The sequence below is a fragment of the Oncorhynchus clarkii genome, chromosome 27 (assembly GCF_045791955.1).
Source record: "Oncorhynchus clarkii lewisi isolate Uvic-CL-2024 chromosome 27, UVic_Ocla_1.0, whole genome shotgun sequence".
NCBI classification, from domain to species: Eukaryota; Metazoa; Chordata; class Actinopteri; order Salmoniformes; family Salmonidae; genus Oncorhynchus; species Oncorhynchus clarkii.
In genome coordinates this window covers 7,918,468-7,941,952 of record NC_092173.1, presented here as the reverse complement: position 1 = coordinate 7,941,952, position 23,485 = coordinate 7,918,468, and the positions used below count along the sequence as shown (strand labels likewise).

The window sequence follows — 23,485 nt, the reverse complement described above, 5'->3', positions numbered from 1 at the left end:
AATATTTGGAATGGGCCTTACACTGCTAAAAGCAAACCAGGATGCTGAGAGAAATATAGTGCTCTTGCTTGTGGTGTTGGGTAAGTGCAACTAATGTGCTATTTTGCTATGAGATCATGTCTTGAATAGCACTGAGTGACCATTACACTACCCTACAAATCAGTAGTGTAAAGTTGTCAGAGCTTAGTGTCGCATCAAAAAATGTATACCACATGAGACAACTCAAAGTACATTCAGAACATAAACTAAAGCATGGTTCTCCATATTATGGCAGGCAAACTAATGCCAGTTGCAAACAGGTCATTTTCATTTTCCACCAACCCCAGGTCATTTTAATTTTCCTATTAGATTCCGGTACTATGTAGTTCAAATCTGAGCTAAAGGGACTGGAACATCTCATAGGTCACTGGCGCCACAGACGATGTGGAAGATTGTGTCTGCCCTCATGAATAATATGCCAGTTTCACCCTTCAGATTAGGTTGGTTCCCATCCACCACCACAGAAGGCCATTTCAACATGCCATGAGGTCATAGGGACAGGAGATTTGGGGGATCCCATTAGTTAAACATGGTCTATCATCTGGGCCATTACTGTACCTATGCCAGTGGGCCAAGGAAAACAATGGCAGGAATTGGTCACAACGGGTTATCAGGGTCCGTACAGGTCTGAAACTTGCATCTACTCACCGATAACCTTATCCCATTCCCTAAGTGTAAACAACTAGGAAATGGGCTCAATCATTCAAATAACATCAGGGTGTTTTGTTTATGATGTGGTAAGTTTTCATGGAAACTTCCATGCTATGTTCATAGGTGTACCAACACGATATCCATTCTAAAACGCATGACTTTGTCACCACCAGTCCACTGGGAGCAAAGCATTCCATATCAACACCCTGTTAATCACAACAAGCAGGAACCTGACACAATATGATAACTGATCATTTGCTGCCTTGACCATTATCATATTACTCATCACAACAACCTACGTTATCAGCACATAGTGTGGTCAAAGTAAGAGAGGCTGGGAGTCTAAGTGAAGGGCCTGTCTGTACTCACCTGCAGGCGGGCTCACGTGGATGGTGTACTGGCCCTTCTGGGTGTGGAAGCTCTTGACACTGGTGGTCCGGGTGTCCTGTAGGTCTGACGGTGAGGCTGATTGAAGCTTCTTCCGCTCTGTCTCAATGTGTTTCATCAGGATGGAGGTCATCTTGTCGCCTCGGCCCCCACGGGCCAATGCCTTCTTTAGCAGCACTGACTGAGCCTCCTGCAGACTGAACAGGGGACACAACAGACAGTCAACAGACTGGGCCTCCTTCAGACTGGACAGGAGACAGAACAGACAGTCAACAGACTGGGCCTCCTGCAGACTGGACAGGAGACAGAACAGACAGTCAGCAAGCAGAAGGGCCTACTTCAGATTGGACAGGAGACAGAACAGACAGTCAGCAGACTGGGCCTACTTCAGACTGGACACGGGAGACTACAGAGAACGTCAACAAGTATGGTAACTAAGAGTGTGTGCTGTGCGTCTGTTACTACTGACAGAAATGCATTACAGTAGATTGGCAGCCAGCTAAAATCCTTGGCCTAAAGATTTACTCACTGTATTATTACATGGGGGTACATCAGATACACTATTGTAGTGTATTAAGCAAGCAACAATAGCCTGTTCATTCAATTAGATACTTATTTGATCAGCATCAACTCTCCTACAGCATCTGCCAAGAAATGAAAGAAATCCCATGAGATGTTCATCCATGTTATTTAAAATTGTAAAAATTATACACAGTTATCAGTTTATCAGCTTGATGGGGCAGACACACTGACTAAGCCGAGTACTTACATCCCGGGATTTACGGTATTACTGGTTTAGTACACAAGGGGGTTATACATTGTAGGACAATAGTGAAGACATCACAACTATGAAATAACACGTAAAGGAATCGTGTAAACTCAGCAAAACAATTAACGTCATCTCACTGTCAACTGCGTTTATTTTCAGCAAACTTAACATGTGTAAATATTTGTAGGAACATACCAAGATTCAACAACTGAGACATAAACTGAACAAGTTCCACAGACATGTGACTAACAGAAATTTTTACTAATTATCTTTGAAAGACAAGGTCCGGAAAAAGGGCTTTCTTTTTTTGCTGAGTTTAGTAACCTAAAAAGTGGTAAACCAATCAAAACATAATTTATAAATGAGATTCTTCAAAGCAGCCACCCTTTACCTTGATGGCAGCTTTGCACACTCTTGGAATTCTCTCAACCAGCTTCACCTGGAATGCTTTTCCAACAGTCTTGAAAGAGTTCCAAAATATGCTGAGCACTTGTTGGCTGCTTTTCCCTTACTTTGCGGTCCAACTCATCCCAAACCATTTAAATTGGGTTGAGGTCGGGTGATCGTGCAGGCCAGGTCATCTGAAGCAGCACTCCATCACTCTCTGTCAAATAGCCCTTACACAGCCTGGAGGTGTGTTGGGTCATTGTCTTGTTAAAAAAACTAATGATCTGCATATCGCTGCAGAACGCTGTGGTAGCCATGCTGGTTAAGTGTGTCTTGAATTCTAAATAAATCACAGACAGTGTCACCAGCAAATCACCCCCCCCACCATCACACCTCCGCCTCCATGCTTCGCGGTGGGAACCACACATGCGGAGATCATCCGTTTACCTACTCTGTGCCTCACAGAGGATTCAGCAGACCAAAGGACATATTTCCACCGGCCTAATGTCCATTGCTCGTGTTTTTTGGCCCCTGATTCACACAGTCTCCTCTGAACAGTTGATGTTGAGATGTGTTACTTGAACTCTGTGAAGCATTTATTTGGGCTGCAATTTCAGAGGCTGGTAACTCTAATGAACATATCCTCTGCAGCAGAGGTAACTCTGGGTCTTCCTTTCCTGTGGTGGTCCTCATGAGAGCCAGTTTCATCATAGCGCTTGATGGTTTTTGCGACTGCACTTGAAGTTTAAAAGTTCTTGAAATGTTCCAGATTGACTGACCTTCATGTCTAAAGTAATGATGGACTGTCATTTCTCTGTTCTTGCCATAATATGGACTTTGCCTTTTACCAAATAGGGTTATCTTCTGTATACCACCCCTACCTTGTCACAACACAACTGTTTGGTTCAAAAGCATTAAGAATGAAAGAAATTACACAAATGAACTTTTAACAAGGCACACCTGTTAATTGAAATGCATTCCATGTTACTATCTCATGAAGCTGGTTGAGAGAATGCCAAGAGTGTGCAAAGCTGTCAAGGCAAAGGATGGCTACTTTGAAGAATCTCAAATATAAAATATATTTTGATTTGTTTAACACTTTTTTGGTTACTACATGATTCCATGTGTTATTTCATAGTTTTGATATCACTATTAATACACATGGTAGAAAAAAGTAAAAAATAAAGAAAAAACTTGGAATGAGTAGGTGTATCCAAATGTTCGACTGGTACTGAATATAGGAAGTAGCTACCAAAAGTCATTTTTGGTGAGTTTGGTAATTTATAAGCAAATGTGAACGAGAGACATTGTGCTAATGAACAAGGTTTTGATGCATGCTTGTCTGAAAGAACAACACTGGAGCAGCATGTGTACAAACTGTGTCTGTGTGGAGTATGTAGTCAGTAGGTGTCATGGATTCCCCCAGGACTGCTGCTCATTCCGTTCACCAGCTTCGGAGGTCTACGTTACCAGCCTTCTAGGTGTCACTGAACTGGATTCATTACCACCAACCCCGGACTGTCTTGTATCATTACACACACCTGGTTCCCATTTCCTCTGATTAGCATGTGTACAGCGGGGCAAAAAGGTATTTAGTCAGCCACCAATTGTGCAAGTTCTCCCACTTAAAAAGATGAGAGAGACCTGTAATTTTCATCATAGGTACACTTCAACTATGACAGACAAAATGAGAAAAAAAATCCAGAAAATCACATTGTAGGATTTTTGATGAATGTATTTGCAAATGGGAGAACTAAAACTTAAGTGGGAGAACTTGCACAATTGGTGGCTGACTAAATACTTTTTTGCCCGACTGTATCTATATCCACAATAAAACGAGTTCTATATCGACATAACCTTAAAACCACCATAAAATAACAGACTAATAACAAAATTATGTGGATATATTGAAGCAACATCTCAAGACATCAGTTAAGTTAAAGCTTGGTCGCAAATGGGTCTTCCAAATGGACAATGACCCCAAGCATACTTCCAAAGTTATGGCAAAATGGCTTAAGGACAACAAAATCAAGGTATTGGAGTGGCCATCACAAAGCCCTGACCTCAATCATATAGAACATTTGTGGGCAGAACTGAAAAAGTGTGTGCGAGCAAGGAGGCCTACAAACCTGACTCAGTTATACCAGCTCTGTCAGCAGGAATGGTCCAAAATTCACCCAACTTGTTGTGGGAAGCTTGTGGAAGGCTACTGAAACGTTTGACTCAAGTTAAACAATTTAAAGGCAACGCTGCCAAATACTAATTGAGTGTATGTAAACTTCTGACTCACTGGGAATGTAATGAAATAAATAAAAGCTGAAATAAATAATTCTCTCTACTATTATTCTGACAGTTCACGTTCTTAAAAGAAAGTGGTGATCCTAACTGACCTAAAACAGAGAATTTTTACTAGGATTAAATGTCAGGAATTGTAAAAGAAAACACACACAAAAAACTGAGTTTAAATGTATTTGGCTAAGGAGTATGTAAACTTCCGTCTTCAACTGTACATACACACGTTTTGGGATTCTTCCCCGTCATTATTTATGATGTACGCTATTTTGGGTAGAGAAATAAAAGCCCCTATTTTTGTATTCCTGTGACTGTCTTCTATCATTACACAACGTGACAGTAGGGCAACGACATGCCTGCTCTGCTCAGAGAACATGGGGGAGGAGCAGATTGAGGGGACGAGGAGAAGGGGGGGGGGGGAACAACTCTAGGAAATCAAGATATCTGTACAGCAGCCATGGCTAACTCATCCAAAGAGCTTTGACTTCTCAAACACGGCAGAAAGCTAACACTATATGATGCCCCGTCTCCTTATTAATTCAGCCACTTACTTAGCTAATTAGCAAGTTAAACCAAATAGACAACTGGTTCAACTGTTCTGGGCAACTACGGTCAGCCTCAATGTTTATTTTATTTATTTTACCTTTGTTTAACCAGGTAGGCAAGTTGAGAACAAGTTCTCATTTACAATTGCGACCTGGCCAAGATAAAGCAAAGCAGTTCGACAGATACAACGACAGAGTTACACATGGAGTAAAACAAACATACAGTCAATAATACAGTATAAACAAGTCTATATACAATGTGAGCAAATGAGGTGAGAAGGGAGGTAAAGGCAAAAAAGGCCATGGTGGGAAAGTAAATACCATATAGCAAGTAAAACACTGGAATGGTAGTTAGAATTAGAAGTAGAAATACAAATAATGGGGTGCAAAGGAGCAAAATAAATAAATTAATTAAATACAGTTGGGAAAGAGGTAGTTGTTTGGGCTAAATTATAGGTGGGCTATGTACAGGTGCAGTAATCTGTGAGCTGCTCTGACAGTTGGTGCTTAAAGCTAGTGAGGGAGATAAGTGTTTCCAGTTTCAGAGATTTTTGTAGTTGGTTCCAGTCATTGGCAGCAGAGAACTGTAAGGAGAGGCGGCCAAAGAAATAATTGGTTTTGGGGGTGACTAGAGAGATATACCTGCTGGAGCGTGTGCTACAGGTGGGAGATGCTATGGTGACCAGCGAGCTGAGATAAGGGGGGACTACCTAGCAGGGTCTTGTAGATGACATGGAGCCAGTGGGTTTGGCAACGAGTATGAAGCGATGGCCAGCCAACGAGAGCGTACAGGTCGCAGTGGTGGGTAGTGTATGGGGCTTTGGTGACAAAACGGATTGCACTGTGATAGACTGCATCCAATTTGTTGAGTAGGGTATTGGAGGCTATTTTGTAAATGACATCGCCAAAGTCGAGGATTGGTAGGATGGTCAGTTTTAAAAGGGTATGTTTGGCAGCATGAGTGAAGGATGCTTTGTTGCGAAATAGGAAGCCAATTCTAGATTTAACTTTGGATTGGAGATGTTTGATATGGGTCTGGAAGGAGAGTTTACAGTCTAACCAGACACCTAAGTATTTGTAGTTGTCCACGTATTCTAAGTCAGAGCCGTCCAGAGTAGTGATGTTGGACAGGCGGGTAGGTGCAGGTAGCGATCGGTTGAAGAGCATGCATTTAGTTTTACTTGTATTTAAGAGCAATTGGAGGCCACGGAAGGAGAGTTGTATGGCATTGAAGTTTGCCTGGAGGGTTGTTAACACAGTGTCCAAAGAAGGGCCGGAAGTATACAGAATGGTGTCGTCTGCGTAGAGGTGGATCAGAGACTCACCAGCAGCAAGAGCGACCTCATTGATGTATACAGAGAAGAGAGTCGGTCCAAGAATTGAACCCTGTGGCACCCCCATAGAGACTGCCAGAGGTCCGGACAGCAGACCCTCCGAATGTAAAATAATGTAACAGGTGAAATGAGGAGCGCAATCTGCTTTACCTCCTAACGTATTGAACAAGTTGTCTGCAGGTATTTACTGAAAAATTAGATACAAATATGACAATTTATTGAAAAACTTCAAAGAAAAAAAGTCACAGGATGGAAAAACCATCCTGTGGCTATTTCCAAATACCCCGGTATACAATATATATGGTATACGGCCCAAGACTACTCTCTACTATCTCAAGTGCTGACCTTTGAAAAACATTGGGTTCTGTAAAATGAATAACAGCATTGAAGCCTAGTTTGACAAACTCCAGTGAACCGATAGATTATACGTCCCTTGTGGAAATACAAATAAAAAACTAAGTGAATCACTAACATGCTGAACAAACCACTTGCGTTGCATGTGCGAGTGTTGCAAAATCAATTTACACATGTTATTCAATCATTTCCTCCAAACTGCTTGCGGGAGTCTACGTAGCCATGCGCTAAAATAGAATTTGAATGTTTCATGTGTGTTTTGACCTGTCCCCAAATGAATATAGTTGGTTCACAGTTGGTTTTCGTATTTTAACCTGCGTGTCATGAACCTCTCTGGTGAAGAGAGACAGTTTGGTCAGCCATGTAAGAATCTCTTGTAGTAGAGACACTTGAACGTTGAAGTTGGAAATGTTTTGGTGATAGCATCATTTCGATATACCCCAGCTGAACATGTAGTCCTGACCTGCACTTGACCGACCATAACTTGTGTGTGTGTGTGTGGGGGGGGGGGGGACAGAACTTGAAACAAACATCCAACATCAAACAGCTGCAGTGGAGGTGCATAGTGGGAGTAGGGATAAAGCCAGTGTTCTTCATTACAGGGAGGAGTGTGGTGAATGAAAACCAAACAAATGGTAGGCCAGTTCATTCAAGCCTGGGAAATCATAATTGGGGTGACAGACCTCAGTCTGTTACAGGCTCCACCATACCAAGTTAATACATTCTCCTCCCATGTTTACTTAATAAAGATATCCACCAAATCCCCATGTTTTGATGCGATCACTGTTTACTTAACACACCACTCATGTCTTGCGCAATGCCGTCCCCAGGTTACAGCACTTTTTTTTTTGACAGCTCGCGGTTCGGCATCATTTCAGATGCCTATATCATTCTGGGGAATTCTGAGAGAGTGCACTGTGCCTGCAGACAGGGTGATCTTACACAGAGTCCATCTGTGTCCGAGCCACGAGTACAGCACTGCATGGGCCTGTTAGGAGTATTCACCTACACTACATTATGCATTTACCTTCTTTTGAGTACCACGGACCTGGTGAATCAGTGACCCAAGATATTTACTTAGTTACAGTTTAGCATTAGCATCGTTGAGTGAAAAACAATGAGAATCGTTGGAGTAGGATCCCCTTTAAGAGTGTTCCAAAAAGCTTGCCTAAATCCACTCAGAGTAACTTGAAACCAAGTTGGAGCAACGTGCCACCATAAGAGGTTTAAAAGCTTTGGACAGTGAATTTGTTTACCTAAAAACATTGTGAAACTATTTGGACACGTCGCTAAAAGTCAATCTAATAACCTGATCCAAGGGTGTTGTTGCTGGGCAGAATCATTAAGAGACAAGAGAATAGAGATAAGGAGAAGTCAAACTATGCAGAGGCACTGGGGTCATACTCTAAGAAGAAATAGGACTTATGTCTAACTGTCTCGGGACCAGACTAAACCTAGATGAGTGTGTACGCGTGTCCGTGTGTGATGACAGGGAGCCGGCCTGGTGGTCTGAGGCATTTAACTTGACTTAGACTGGACAGCAAACAGAGATAGATGGTCAATGGAGAGTGGTTGTACCTCTGACCGACAGCAGCACATTGTAGCAGATTACATGTAATCCTGTAGAATGGCCATAGTAATGCATACATACTGTACATTATCAGACTGCTTTGGTTCACAGTAAACACAAACGTGCTCCCATTCCATGGTTCGAGTCAAAGCAGTGTACTAATGCCCCCACATGGTCTGCGTCCCAAAATGGCTCCCTATGTAGTGTACTACTTTTGACCAGGGGCCATAGGGCTGTGGTCAAAGGTAGTGCACTACACAGGGAATAGGGTGCCATTTGGGACAAAGCCACAGAGACGTGATTAGTTTAAATCCAACATACGGTGGTGTTGAAGCCTGCAGAGATCAAACTGTTTACATGGATGAGGAAGCAGGGTTAGTGAAATGTGAACTCAGGAATGAGACGAGGAGCAGAGCCAAAAGACGAGAGAAAACGCTCTGTCCTTTCCAAGACACATTAAATCACTGCTGGGCTTAACTTCTCCACTGTGTTTTTTTCATCTCCAGAAGACATGGTTTTATTGTACGCAGACACAAGGTTCAAATGAAACAACGCTCCCTTAAATCTTTTTGAAAGACTGCTTTGTTTGTAGTGATGCATGTGACATAGGGCGGTGATGCTCTAACTTTGGTTTGCCACAACAATAGAAGACACAAAATCAAGTAGTAGTCACAAAGACATTTATTATGTTGTAAATGTCAACAGACTTCGTGTAAAAATGTTTTTTTTTAAAGAAAAAAACTATGCTGAGGTCGCCACTGCAACAACATACAATTTCACCATCAACATCATCAGAAACGATTACGGTGATTCGGTCCAAATTCCCACAGAGCTGGACGCCTCAGGCCCTCCAGTGGATCTCTCTTTTGCAGACAGTGTTTTTGCGGCTTTTGTGAATGAGTAGCAGTGGCTGCTGGGGGTTGTAAAGGGAAACTCTGTTGTCTTCATTAGTCCTCATTGGAGACAGCCTGTACGCAGCTAGGGGAAATGTTCCTCAACTATAGGAAACAGCTAGACTGTAAGTGACTGGCTTCAGTACAGTTAGTGTTAACGCTATAAAGTTCTCCCTAGCACTACATGTCTTGCAAGGTATGCTGAATCACTACACGAGGCAGTACGAAGAGAATAACATTAATAACTATTGCAGCCTTTCTTAAACTATGGGTTCGCGACCCAAAAGGGTGCATGTTTTTATGAGCATGGTCCCAGGAAAACAGAATGTCTTATTTGGGTCCCAGGCTGAAAAAGGTGAAGAACCCTTGAACTATTATATGAATGATGAACATTAAAAGTTTCCAACAGCAGTCGTCCACCAACAACTTTCACATTTTGGCAAAAGACTTACGGAGACTAAAAGCTTTCTTTCATTTCAGAGCATAAATATACAGTATATTATTTTCACAGGTAATCATCTTGCATGACTTCAAGGGCTGTTTGGTCTCTTTACATGACTCACTCTGACCATTGTCTGCATAATTAACGGTTTTGAAAATAAAATCCTAGGACCCCTTGTAAAAACCACATCTCTTTACTATGAACAAGAACACACGCACATACACACACACTGGCTCCATTTGCAGTACAGTATTAGTTCCACTATTATTTACAGTAGATTTTATTTGCAGAACAGTTCCACCTGCTGACTATCCTAGGTAACTTCACTCCACAGTCAATTTTAATAGAAGCTTTCTTTCACATTCCACAAATTTAAGGGTTACCTCTTTATCAGTTGAGGCCGCAAAATATTGTCATAAGTCTTATATTTTATACTGTACTCTATCTTTACCCCTAGGCTGGCACTGAGCCAACCCTTTCTACCATTTGGCAAGGTGCCCTGATCCCAACACCTGCACTGCATCAGCTGGACCAAACTAAGCGCTACAGACACTCTGACTCTGCACCTGTGGCCCACATGCTGGGCTAACCCAGGCCTCTGACTGGAGACTGGCACATCAAAGCCAGCAAACTGAGAGGAGGAAGAGGAAATGGAGGAGCAGAGAAGGGACTAAATGACACAAGCTGGTGATGCAGTAAATCAAGGCAGTGCACAGCAAACAGAAGTCAAAAACTCACGTAAGAGGTTTCCAGCGCACAGTGCTGACTGGTGTCCCCTCTGTCCTCCATGCAGCTGTGGTCTCAGTGGGCACTGGGGTGGTGTTGGGGATGACGGTGGTTGGTGAGAGGGTGGTGGTTGGTGAAAGGGCGGTGGTGGTGATGACCATGTGGCTGGTGGGGCGCAGGAAGGCCCAGGGTAGGCCTACGAGGCCATAGGTCACGCTTGCAAACTCACAGCGGGCCCCGTAGAAGCCCGTTCGGCATTCACAGATGTTGGGCTGCCTGCACACGGCTCCGTTGTGGCAACGTGGAAGGCATCTTGCTTCAAGTAGGGGGAGAGAGAGGAGAAGGTTCATAAAACCAGAACAGTGGACTGTGGTTGAGAGGGCTAAGATGCTAGAGCAGAAACTCAACCGTAAGAGGATAACTGCTTCGACCACTTTGTGCGGCACATTTTACTATCTCAATAAAAACTCAGTAGGACAAACAGCTTAATGTGGACTGTAAATGTGGACTTAAACAGGAAAAACAGCCAATGGTGGAACGGTCAAGATTTCACTCCCCTGAAATGAACTAAGAATGAAAAAAAGAGGAGAGGAGGGTGAGAGCCATGGTCCTGGATACAGGGAGGGGGTATTCATGCATACACGATGCAGGCCCCCCACCCCCGGTCCCAGGCTCTTGGTTTCTCCCATCATCCCTGGCTGGGCGCCATTGTGGCCGGGTCGAACCCCCTGGAGGGCTCCTGTAATGGCCCATTGGACACAGACAACAACAGTGTATCCCAAGCCCAGCAGCTTACCACAAATCTCCTGGCCGCCTCCATGAATATCAACAGCGATGGGCACCGCTTACTGACATTTTTTGTCAGGGGTTGTGCACGGAAACCCTTTTTATCCGTGGCTTTTTCGCACGAAGGCTAGCACAATGTGACCAACCAGAAGTGAGGCTCAAAGTGCACAGTGGACTGAATCTAATGAAGGGCTCTATTCAATCAGATTGGCTTCAGGCGACATCCACATAGCGGCTGTTTTGGTGGTGCTGGACGTGGAACTGCGTAAGGGCTGCCAAAAGCACGAACGGCGTTATACATAATGCGGACATTGTCATTGGCTGCACTGAGTCACATTACAGTTTTGTTTTCAATTGCTGACAAGCATCGGTCAATACTGAAGCCACTTTTTTCCAAAACTCTTCATACAGTCTGCATTAACAACATGCATCTTTGCCAAACAGTTAATCTCACCTCCAAAACTCACTCAGACCACCAAAACACTTCATACATGTCTCAAAATAAGCTTGTTCGACCAGAACACTGGCAAAAATTCTCACTCAGAAAGCGTACATTGTCACTCATAACACACTGACCTAAAAAACACTAACAACAGGGACATTACATAAATGATGAACTCTTTGAAGTTTGAATGATTTTTCACATTATAGAATAAGAATAACACCTTTTCACTTTATTGACTGTACAAAAATATATGTAACAAGAATGAATAATAAATGCAGCAATTTGCTTCAATAACCTTTACTTTTTCTATATATTTGCATGTAGTAATTTACTACATTTAATTTATAAAAGGTTGAAACAAAAAACAAATTCCTGAAATTCCAGGGCTGCAATAATAATTACAAAAAACAGCAACATGTGTAGTATAATCACTCATACTGTACATTACAGTGAGGGTTCTAGTTCTCATCAACATGTATAGTATAATCACTCATACTGTAGAGTACTGTGAGGGTTCTAGTTCTCATCAACATGTATAGTATAATCACTCATATTGTAGAGTACTGTGAGGGTTCTAGTTCTCATCAACATGTGTAGTATAATCACTCATACTGTAGAGTACTGTGAGGGTTCTAGTTCTCATCAACATGTGTAGTATAATCACTCATATTGTAGAGTACTGTGAGGGTTCTAGTTCTCATCAACATGTGTAGTATAATCACTCATACTGTAGAGTACTGTGAGGGTTCTAGTGCTCATCAACATGTGTAGTATAATCACTCATACTGTAGAGTACTGTGAGGGTTCTCGTTCTCATCAACATGTGTAGTATAATCACTCATACTGTACATTACAGTGAGGGTTCTAGTTCTCATCAACATGTGTAGTATAATCACTCATACTGTAGAGTACTGTGAGGGTTCTAGTTCTCATCAACATGTGTAGTATAATCACTCATACTGTACATTACAGTGAGGGTTCTTGTTCTCATCAACATGTGTAGTAAAATCACTCATACTGTAGAGTACTGTGAGGGTTCTAGTTCTCATCAACATGTGTAGTATAATCACTCATACTGTAGAGTACTGTGAGGGTTCTAGTTCTCATCAACATGTGTAGTATAATCACTCATACTGTAGAGTACTGTGAGGGTTCTAGTTCTCATCAACATGTGTAGTATAATCACTCATACTGTACATTACAGTGAGGGTTCTAGTTCTCATCAACATGTGTAGTATAATCACTCATACTGTAGAGTACTGTGAGGGTTCTAGTTCTCATCAACATGTGTAGTATAATCACTCATATTGTAGAGTACTGTGAGGGTTCTAGTTCTCATCAACATGTGTAGTATAATCACTCATACTGTAGAGTACTGTGAGGGTTCTAGTGCTCATCAACATGTGTAGTATAATCACTCATACTGTAGAGTACTGTGAGGGTTCTCGTTCTCATCAACATGTGTAGTATAATCACTCATACTGTACATTACAGTGAGGGTTCTAGTTCTCATCAACATGTGTAGTATAATCACTCATACTGTAGAGTACTGTGAGGGTTCTAGTTCTCATCAACATGTGTAGTATAATCACTCATACTGTACATTACAGTGATGGTTCTAGTTCTCATCAACATGTGTAGTATAATCACTCATACTGTAGAGTACTGTGAGGGTTCTAGTTCTCATCAACATGTGTAGTATAATCACTCATACTGTAGAGTACTGTGAGGGTTCTAGTTCTCATCAACATGTGTAGTATAATCACTCATACTGTAGAGTACTGTGAGGGTTCTAGTTCTCATCAACATGTGTAGTATAATCACTCATACTGTACATTACAGTGAGGGTTCTAGTTCTCATCAACATGTGTAGTATAATCACTCATACTGTAGAGTACTGTGAGGGTTCTAGTTCTCATCAACATGTGTAGTATAATCACTCATACTGTAGAGTACTGTGAGGGTTCTAGTTCTCATCAACATGTGTAGTATAATCACTCATACTGTAGAGTACTGTGAGGGTTCTAGTTCTCATCCACATGTATAGTATAATCACTCATACTGTAGAGTACTGTGAGGGTTCTAGTTCTCATCAACATGTATAGTATAATCACTCATATTGTAGAGTACTGTGAGGGTTCTAGTTCTCATCAACATGTGTAGTATAATCACTCATATTGTAGAGTACTGTGAGTGTTCTAGTTCTCATCAACATGTGTAGTATAATCACTCATACTGTAGAGTACTGTGAGGGTTCTAGTTCTCATCAACATGTGTAGTATAATCACTCATACTGTACATTACTGTGAGGGTTCTAGTTCTCATCAACATGTGTAGTATAATCACTCATACTGTAGAGTACTGTGAGGGTTCTAGTGCTCATCAACATGTGTAGTATAATCACTCATACTGTAGAGTACTGTGAGGGTTCTCGTTCTCATCAACATGTGTAGTATAATCACTCATATTGTAGAGTACTGTGAGGGTTCTAGTTCTCATCAACATGTATAGTATAATCACTCATATTGTAGAGTACTGTGAGGGTTCTAGTTCTCATCAACATGTGTAGTATAATCACTCATATTGTAGAGTACTGTGAGGGTTCTAGTTCTCATCAACATGTGTAGTATAATCACTCATACTGTACATTACAGTGAGGGTTCTAGTTCTCATCAACATGTGTAGTATAATCACTCATACTGTAGAGTACTGTGAGGGTTCTAGTTCTCATCAACATGTGTAGTATAATCACTCATACTGTAGAGTACTGTGAGGGTTCTAGTTCTCATCAACATGTGTAGTATAATCACTCATACTGTAGAGTACTGTGAGGGTTCTAGTTCTCATCAACATGTGTAGTATAATCACTCATACTGTACATTACAGTGAGGGTTCTAGTTCTCATCAACATGTGTAGTATAATCACTCATACTGTAGAGTACTGTGAGGGTTCTAGTTCTCATCAACATGTGTAGTATAATCACTCATATTGTAGAGTACTGTGAGGGTTCTAGTTCTCATCAACATGTGTAGTATAATCACTCATACTGTAGAGTACTGTGAGGGTTCTAGTGCTCATCAACATGTGTAGTATAATCACTCATACTGTAGAGTACTGTGAGGGTTCTCGTTCTCATCAACATGTGTAGTATAATCACTCATACTGTACATTACAGTGAGGGTTCTAGTTCTCATCAACATGTGTAGTATAATCACTCATACTGTAGAGTACTGTGAGGGTTCTAGTTCTCATCAACATGTGTAGTATAATCACTCATACTGTACATTACAGTGATGGTTCTAGTTCTCATCAACATGTGTAGTATAATCACTCATACTGTAGAGTACTGTGAGGGTTCTAGTTCTCATCAACATGTGTAGTATAATCACTCATACTGTAGAGTACTGTGAGGGTTCTAGTTCTCATCAACATGTGTAGTATAATCACTCATACTGTAGAGTACTGTGAGGGTTCTAGTTCTCATCAACATGTGTAGTATAATCACTCATACTGTACATTACAGTGAGGGTTCTAGTTCTCATCAACATGTGTAGTATAATCACTCATACTGTAGAGTACTGTGAGGGTTCTAGTTCTCATCAACATGTGTAGTATAATCACTCATACTGTAGAGTACTGTGAGGGTTCTAGTTCTCATCAACATGTGTAGTATAATCACTCATACTGTAGAGTACTGTGAGGGTTCTAGTTCTCATCCACATGTATAGTATAATCACTCATACTGTAGAGTACTGTGAGGGTTCTAGTTCTCATCAACATGTATAGTATAATCACTCATATTGTAGAGTACTGTGAGGGTTCTAGTTCTCATCAACATGTGTAGTATAATCACTCATATTGTAGAGTACTGTGAGTGTTCTAGTTCTCATCAACATGTGTAGTATAATCACTCATACTGTAGAGTACTGTGAGGGTTCTAGTTCTCATCAACATGTGTAGTATAATCACTCATACTGTACATTACTGTGAGGGTTCTAGTTCTCATCAACATGTGTAGTATAATCACTCATACTGTAGAGTACTGTGAGGGTTCTAGTGCTCATCAACATGTGTAGTATAATCACTCATACTGTAGAGTACTGTGAGGGTTCTCGTTCTCATCAACATGTGTAGTATAATCACTCATATTGTAGAGTACTGTGAGGGTTCTAGTTCTCATCAACATGTATAGTATAATCACTCATATTGTAGAGTACTGTGAGGGTTCTAGTTCTCATCAACATGTGTAGTATAATCACTCATACTGTAGAGTACTGTGAGGGTTCTAGTTCTCATCAACATGTGTAGTATAATCACTCATACTGTAGAGTACTGTGAGGGTTCTAGTTCTCATCAACATGTGTAGTATAATCACTCATACTGTACATTACAGTGAGGGTTCTAGTTCTCATCAACATGTGTAGTATAATCACTCATACTGTAGAGTACTGTGAGGGTTCTAGTTCTCATCAACATGTGTAGTATAATCACTCATACTGTAGAGTACTGTGAGGGTTCTAGTTCTCATCAACATGTGTAGTATAATCACTCATACTGTAGAGTACTGTGAGGGTTCTAGTTCTCATCCACATGTATAGTATAATCACTCATACTGTAGAGTACTGTGAGGGTTCTAGTTCTCATCAACATGTATAGTATAATCACTCATATTGTAGAGTACTGTGAGGGTTCTAGTTCTCATCAACATGTGTAGTATAATCACTCATATTGTAGAGTACTGTGAGTGTTCTAGTTCTCATCAACATGTGTAGTATAATCACTCATACTGTAGAGTACTGTGAGGGTTCTAGTTCTCATCAACATGTGTAGTATAATCACTCATACTGTACATTACTGTGAGGGTTCTAGTTCTCATCAACATGTGTAGTATAATCACTCATACTGTAGAGTACTGTGAGGGTTCTAGTGCTCATCAACATGTGTAGTATAATCACTCATACTGTAGAGTACTGTGAGGGTTCTCGTTCTCATCAACATGTGTAGTATAATCACTCATATTGTAGAGTACTGTGAGGGTTCTAGTTCTCATCAACATGTATAGTATAATCACTCATATTGTAGAGTACTGTGAGGGTTCTAGTTCTCATCAACATGTGTAGTATAATCACTCATATTGTAGAGTACTGTGAGGGTTCTAGTTCTCATCAACATGTGTAGTATAATCACTCATACTGTAGAGTACTGTGAGGGTTATAGTTCTCATCAACATGTGTAGTATAATCACTCATACTGTACAATACTGTGAGGGTTCTAGTTCTCATCAACATGTGTAGTATAATCACTCATACTGTAGAGTACTGTGAGGGTTCTCGTTCTCATCAACATGTGTAGTATAATCACTCATACTGTCCAGTACTGTGAGGGTTCTAGTTCTCATCAACATGTTAGTATAATCACTCATACTGTACAGTACTGTGAGGTTCTAGTTCTCATCCACATGTATAGTATAATCACTCATACTGTAGAGTACTGTGAGGGTTCTAGTTCTCATCAACATGTGTAGTATAATCCCTCATACTGTACAGTACTGTGAGGGTTCTAGTTCTCATCAACATGTATAATATAATCACTCATACTGTCCAGTACTGTGAGGGTTCTAGTTCTCATCAACATGTATAGTATAATCACTCATACTGTAGAGTACTGTGAGGGTTCTAGTTCTCCCTCTCTCCCGCATTTGGCCACAAGTTCTCATCAACATCACATCTTATGTCTTCTCTGGCGATGCATCTTGGAAAGTATCTTCTGGAATGTCTAATCCAACCCTGCCACTCTACTTTCCCCACCAACCGGTCTTCCTTGATCCATGTTTCCAAACTAAATCATTCCGAAGCCATCCTCTTTTGCCTGTTTGGTAACGAGACTAAAAACAGGACACTTGGGTCGGCTTTCAGCTGAAATTGCAATCAGCTGTGTTTGGAATGATTAAATATTCTGCTAAAATGTTCTATATGTTTCAATCTGGTTACAGCAGAAATGCAATACATTTGCCATCATTCTGTTTTGAATGTGTTGGAACAGTATTGGAAACAATGTGTTTGTATTTGAAAACATGTGCTGCAAATATATAGTTTTGCAGGTGGTGGAGTATGAATGAGAACAGAGTTCATGGATTTTGGAGAATGTGGTCATTGGATGCATTTTGTGTGAAAGCAATGAGAAATTATTCACAGTTTGGTCCACATACACTTCTGTTTTTCTGACTATGTGAAGAGTTTTGACAATGTGACTTCAGTTTTGACCAATACAAGTTAGCAATTGAAAAAAACTAAGAGATATCCCATGCAGCACTGCTTACAAATGTGAACACTGGAATGTGAGAAGGAATCTACACCTCGATTAGGATTATAGAAATCCTCATTATTTTGTTTAATGATTTTCAATTTGAGGGTCATATTTCGATATAGCCTACACTTTCTCATTCTGAACTTCTAACACGAGTGGGACAGGTGTGGTTTCATGACAAAGATCAGAAGAGCAGCTGCTCACCGATTCGACAGCTCCAACGCAGTTCCACCGCCAACAACACCAGAACATCGGCTATGTGGGTGTCGGCTACCGCTGGTTAACGCTTGATCTGAATGAATCTAGGCCTAAATCTGCTTCCACTTCAGAGTTTCCTTTTCAGTGTGGCTTTTATATTTGATCAATACACCTTAGAGGGGGAAAGGAAGTATGGGAGTATATTTGTGTGTGTGCATGCCTGCGTGTGTGTGCCTCTGTGGGTGCATGCATGAATGTGTGTGAGTGAGTGTGAGTTTCGCAGTGAGTTTGTGCTTCCTGACAATGTGCAGAGCCGTGCTATGCAGGAAAGCTGAGCCAGGTTGTTTTGACATGACACTGGCCCTTTAAATCCTCTGGGTCAAGGGGTTGGATCAAGTAAAAGTGTCCAATCCCTGTCGACAAGGTTTATGGAGGTGTGGATTATAATGATTACGCCACAGAGATGTGTTGGGAGACAGACATGAATAGGAGCTCTTCCTTTCTTAAAAGGTCCCGACCTCTTCTCATGGTGTGTAGACAAAGTAGTGCTCACATTGTGTGTAGACAAAGTGCCTCAGAGTTACATTGCTGATCTAGAATCAGTTATGCCTTTTAGATCATAATTAATATGATTATAAGGGCTGGCGGGGGTCTGATCCTAGATTATCACTCCTACTCTGAGACGCTTTAAGAATATGGGCCCAGGCCTGTCAAGGGTTTAGCAAAAGGCCCGCTGGTCCAGGGTCAAGTCCAAGTTAGGCCATCATCACAGACCACTATGGCTGTGTTTGCACAGTCAGCCCAATTCTGATCTTTTTCCCACTAATTGGTCTTTTCAAATCATATCTTTTTCAGAGCTTATCTGATTGGTCAAAAGACCAATTAGTGAAAAAAGGTCAGAATTGGGCTGCCTGTGTAAATGCAGCCTACGACAGACTCTTCAAGACCAGAGGTGCTCAACACTATCAACACAGGACATATTCACTTTCATAACATATCGAAACATATCGATACCGGACACTTTTTGCTGCACACTGCAAGTCGAAAGGTGTCCTGTCTTAATTTGATCAATCTGTTGTTGCAGAGAATTTTCCTGCGCAGCAGGAAATGCAAATTGTAGTGTGGTCGAGATTTAAAAAGGTCAAATTAAGATAGTATATCTGTAAACTGTGTAGGTCTTGACCGGAATTCACATTTGCCATCCACACCCCCATCATAATCAGAAAATGATGATACAATGAAATCATACGTTCTCCAGATGTCTGACTGAGTGAAATGGGAGGAAACACAGGTTGGACTGGGTTCTGCTGATGTTGGATGTGACATTACAACTTCCAGCTGGGTGGAGAGAACATTCCATTGTCCTATAGAGCCTGATTGATGCTCACTCACTCCTTATTAAACCAACTACTGACAGCTTGCCATCTATATACAGTACAGTACTGGGAATATATCAATCACAAGTACCATGATAGAGAGTTTTGTTATCAGGGGTGTCATGTCCTCCAAAAATCTGAGGGGGCATAAAGTACGTGAAGATGGCTGGGGGGTGGTCCGGAGGGGGGCTAGGCCTGAAACAGTTTTTTCCTGCAATCTAGAGCCATAATCATTAGGTTTAATTCTATGTAAAAACAAATATGTATTTTTCTGCATATCTAAGCTTACCTCTTGAGCTGTCTGTATCCTCCTGACTGGTGGCTATTTATTTATTTATTTAAATAAACTAGTATACTTCTCTGCTAAAATCTGGGTCAAATAATAAAAGGAATGGCAGTCTTATTCAGAACATTTAGTTATTGCTCGCTTTTCTACCAACCTTGCCAGCAGGCATGCCAGCTAAGATAGAGTAGCTAGCTTGTTTATAACTCACTTGATTGATAGCCAGAAATGGCTTCTTGGTAGCTAGTTCTGAGGTTGGAACCTATCTGGGCTAGCTTAACCCAACTTCATAAGATTGTTGGTGGTCAGTAGTATTACAGAGTTATTATACATATTTTGTTAACAGGACAAATCTGAGGGGGCACGTGCCCCTGTGCCCCCTATGGGCAAGAAAACTCTGGTTGTCGTGGAGATATAAGGACAACCATCCCCTACTGTATAAGGCAACAAAAAAGATTTATGCATGATATTCCATTATACGGTATGACGAGATCTTTATATAATATTTCCCCAACAATGTGGAACAACATTACACGTTATGGAAGGGCTGACAGACCTGCTATGCTTGGAGAAAGGTCAGTGTACATGAGAATCTTACGTTTGGTGCATTTCTTCTTGGGTGAAACGGTCCATCCGTGGCAGCACCTGTTTCCACATACGTTAGTCCTGCAGAGAGCAAGAGAGACAGACGACATATTAAAGATAGCAGAGTTTATAGGATCAGATCACTGCAGCAGTCAGGTGCAGATTGTGACCAGAAATTGGCCCTGGCATTTCTAACACACCAGACCATTTTTTTCCTTAAGGCCCCCACACCGGACCATTTTCTTCCTTAAGGCCCCCACACTGGACCATTTTTTTCCTTAAGGCCCCCACACCGGACCATTTTTTTCCTTAAGGCCCCCACACTGGACCATTTTTCCCCTCGAGGCCGGCACAACAGCCCATTTGTTCCTTGAGGCCAACATTATTAGCCAGATAATGATAATTTTGTGCAAAAAAATCCAAGTTAGACAGGCCCACAAAGCTAAAAATAGATCACCCCATCTGGCATTTGCCCGAAATGCCAATGGCAAGTCCGCCCCTGGCAGCAGTTATCACAGTACATAGTTTAGGCTGTCATAAGTTAAGGTTAAGCTTAAAGACAGGAACCCCACACACAAAAATCACAGACACTACTGCTTTATAACACAGTTCAAGGTCACGAATAGAAAATAAATCACTTAATTTGATCACAAAAGGATCTAAACACGGTCCTATTTTCACAACTTCCTGGATATTCATAAAAAACTACTTGGGGCCCCCAGAAATGTACTGTTGCTTCAGTGTGAAACAGTTAATACCTCCTTGTCTTTACACTTGCCTTTGGACGTAATAGATTCAGTTTGTTTAAAAGGGGAGCTATGAATATGAATGAGGGGCCATGGTGTGGTTGCCCTGGGTGAGAAGGGCCTCTGTCCGTCCTGTGCACAATGCATGACAGATATTGTGTTCCCACAATGGTCTGGCCGTATCGGTCTGTCTCTGGGCCAGCCACTTGCCCCTTCTGCTCCACAGATTGGGTAAACAAAACCGGATTAAGGGTCCTCTGCAGAGTCTCGTTTCTGGGGCACCCGCCTGTTTATCCAGGGGGCTTCTGGGAGAAGAGGCAATTAGCACGCCAACACAAGCCACGGTGACGACGCCCTCTTCAAAGTGACAGCTCAGCGTGACCCGCACCACCAAGCTCCCCTTATACCTCCTTTGTGGGATTTGCTGATTAGTTACAGTTTTCTGGCTTTATTGTGTGTTTGCAAATAGTGGGCCAGGAGCCTCTTCCAAAAGGGTCTGACTGGGGGTCTGCAAAGTAGCAGAGGCAGGGCCCCTATTCAAACCCAGCAGTGAACTCACCCAGAGGAAGGTGAGCTTGTCTGGAGACTAAATTACCTTTGAACCCCAGGCCAAGGTGGAGGCTAATTCAGCAGATGTCACTGCCAAAACAGACTGTCAGACCATTGATGCGCCGGAATTACAACTATATCAACGCTAAATTGCAGATCTTTCAGTTTGGACACAATCCTGAAGACATTTTGTAAAGGATTTTTTTAAAATTGACCAGCAACATCCAATCGATCTCAACAAAAGATGTGCAAACTTCCTAACCAAACCCAAACCCAAACAGGACTGTGACAGGCATATCATTGTTCTCTCAGACTGACAGTTCCCTTCAGTGCAGGTCTTGAGAACTGAACACCACCCGGGTTCTTCCAACTATGAAGGCGGTTTTTAGATAGCAGCTAGTGGATGTGTGAACATTTGCACATGGCCTCATTCAACAGAGAGGGCATGGGTCACATGACGGAGGTCCTATATGACTAGGCACAGGGGAAGGGGTCAGCTGGCGATGGGATGAGTGCCGTTCATTCGGTGCGGTCAGCGCCTCCTCCTCCCTCGCGACCTGACAGCTGAATGCAGAAACCACTGAGACAAGGTGGAGGGGTTGCTTTCACCCCAAATAGGGAGTTGTCAGCAGCGGTGGTTGTGGAATGTAAAATTACTGGATGTTTTTTTTAAATCTCTAGTCGAGTCTTAACGCGGTGCTGACACTGCTCTAATACAGTAGAATAATCCCCAGCCCCTGTGTTTACAGAACTAAGTGGGACCTGTCATCTGGGTGGAGGAGCCACCCCATTAAGAGCCTGCATACTCACACTGCTCCCATCCACTGCCATAGGCTATCCATCTTTCTATCTTCAACCTTTTCTTCTGTAGACTGAGCACCGATTCTGAAGTGCCTGACTCTTAGACTTGGGCTTTCTATCCTCTCATCTTTGAGGATTTATTCTAAAAGGCTCAGACTGAATGCCGATTCTTTAGTTCTTGGGTCTCTCTGCTCTGGAACAGGACTAATGTTCTGGAACACGAGAGACTCCAAGAGCTTCTGCATTGAGGCATGTGTTGCGTTAGGGCCTATAGCCTGCCGTACATTACAAGCACATAATGCTGCAATGTTTCAGAGGAGCTCTGTGGCTGTGAATCAAAAGGCTCACACAAAGAGAGCCTTAGTTACACACAGTCACACTCTATAGGCTCACTGCAGCTCCGCCAAGTCAATTCATGCTTTTGTTCTAGCAGAGTTCAGGGACTTGTCCCACTTCCCTCCACTTCACCCCTGTGAGAAGATCAATAATATATTTTACCATCTTAAATGACGTGGGGTGCTAAAGATCCTCATCAAAGAGGCTTTGAAGCGATGCCAGTTTCCGGGGAAGGTCGGTCGCTCACCTAAGCCCGGGTTGAACTGCTGAACCGCCACCCCAGAGCAGAGTAGAACCATGACAGTGTTTATTTTGGACATTTAGCCAGGCTCCTTCTGTGCATTGGGGCTAAATAGAGCAGAGTGGGACTGTCATGGCCCCCAAAGAGAAATAGCCTGTTGGTGCTAAGTTAGTTGTGTGTACTAGTTTATCTCAATTAGTGAAATGTTTTTTCACTGACTGAAAACATATGAGTTGAGGCATCCAAATTAAGCAGTCTGGAAAATGGGAAGTAATGATTAATCCTGTTAATTGCTTAGAGAGCTTGTATCTTGTTTTACGCTCATGGTATGACCAGAAGTACTGTAATGTACTAATGCAATGGGATAATCAAAATTCCTACCCTAGCTTTAAGGATCAACATTTCCTCTGCAGGTCAGGGGAATACTTCACCGGATGATGTGT

General features: G+C 41.9%; 1 protein-coding gene across 1 annotated transcript in view; it reads right to left on the bottom strand.

Moving 5' to 3' along the window:
* Positions 1–10,665, bottom strand: part of LOC139385679 (latent-transforming growth factor beta-binding protein 4-like) — a 66,991-nt gene extending 56,326 nt beyond the window's left edge. The window contains exons 1-2 of the mRNA XM_071130946.1: positions 10,402–10,665; positions 1,060–1,274 (exon numbers count right to left, since the gene is read on the bottom strand). Coding sequence (XP_070987047.1) covers positions 1,060–1,274; positions 10,402–10,550 — 364 coding nt within the window. The 5' untranslated portion in view covers positions 10,551–10,665. The remainder of the gene's footprint in view (positions 1–1,059; positions 1,275–10,401) is intronic.
* Positions 10,666–23,485: the final 12,820 nt, after the last annotated feature.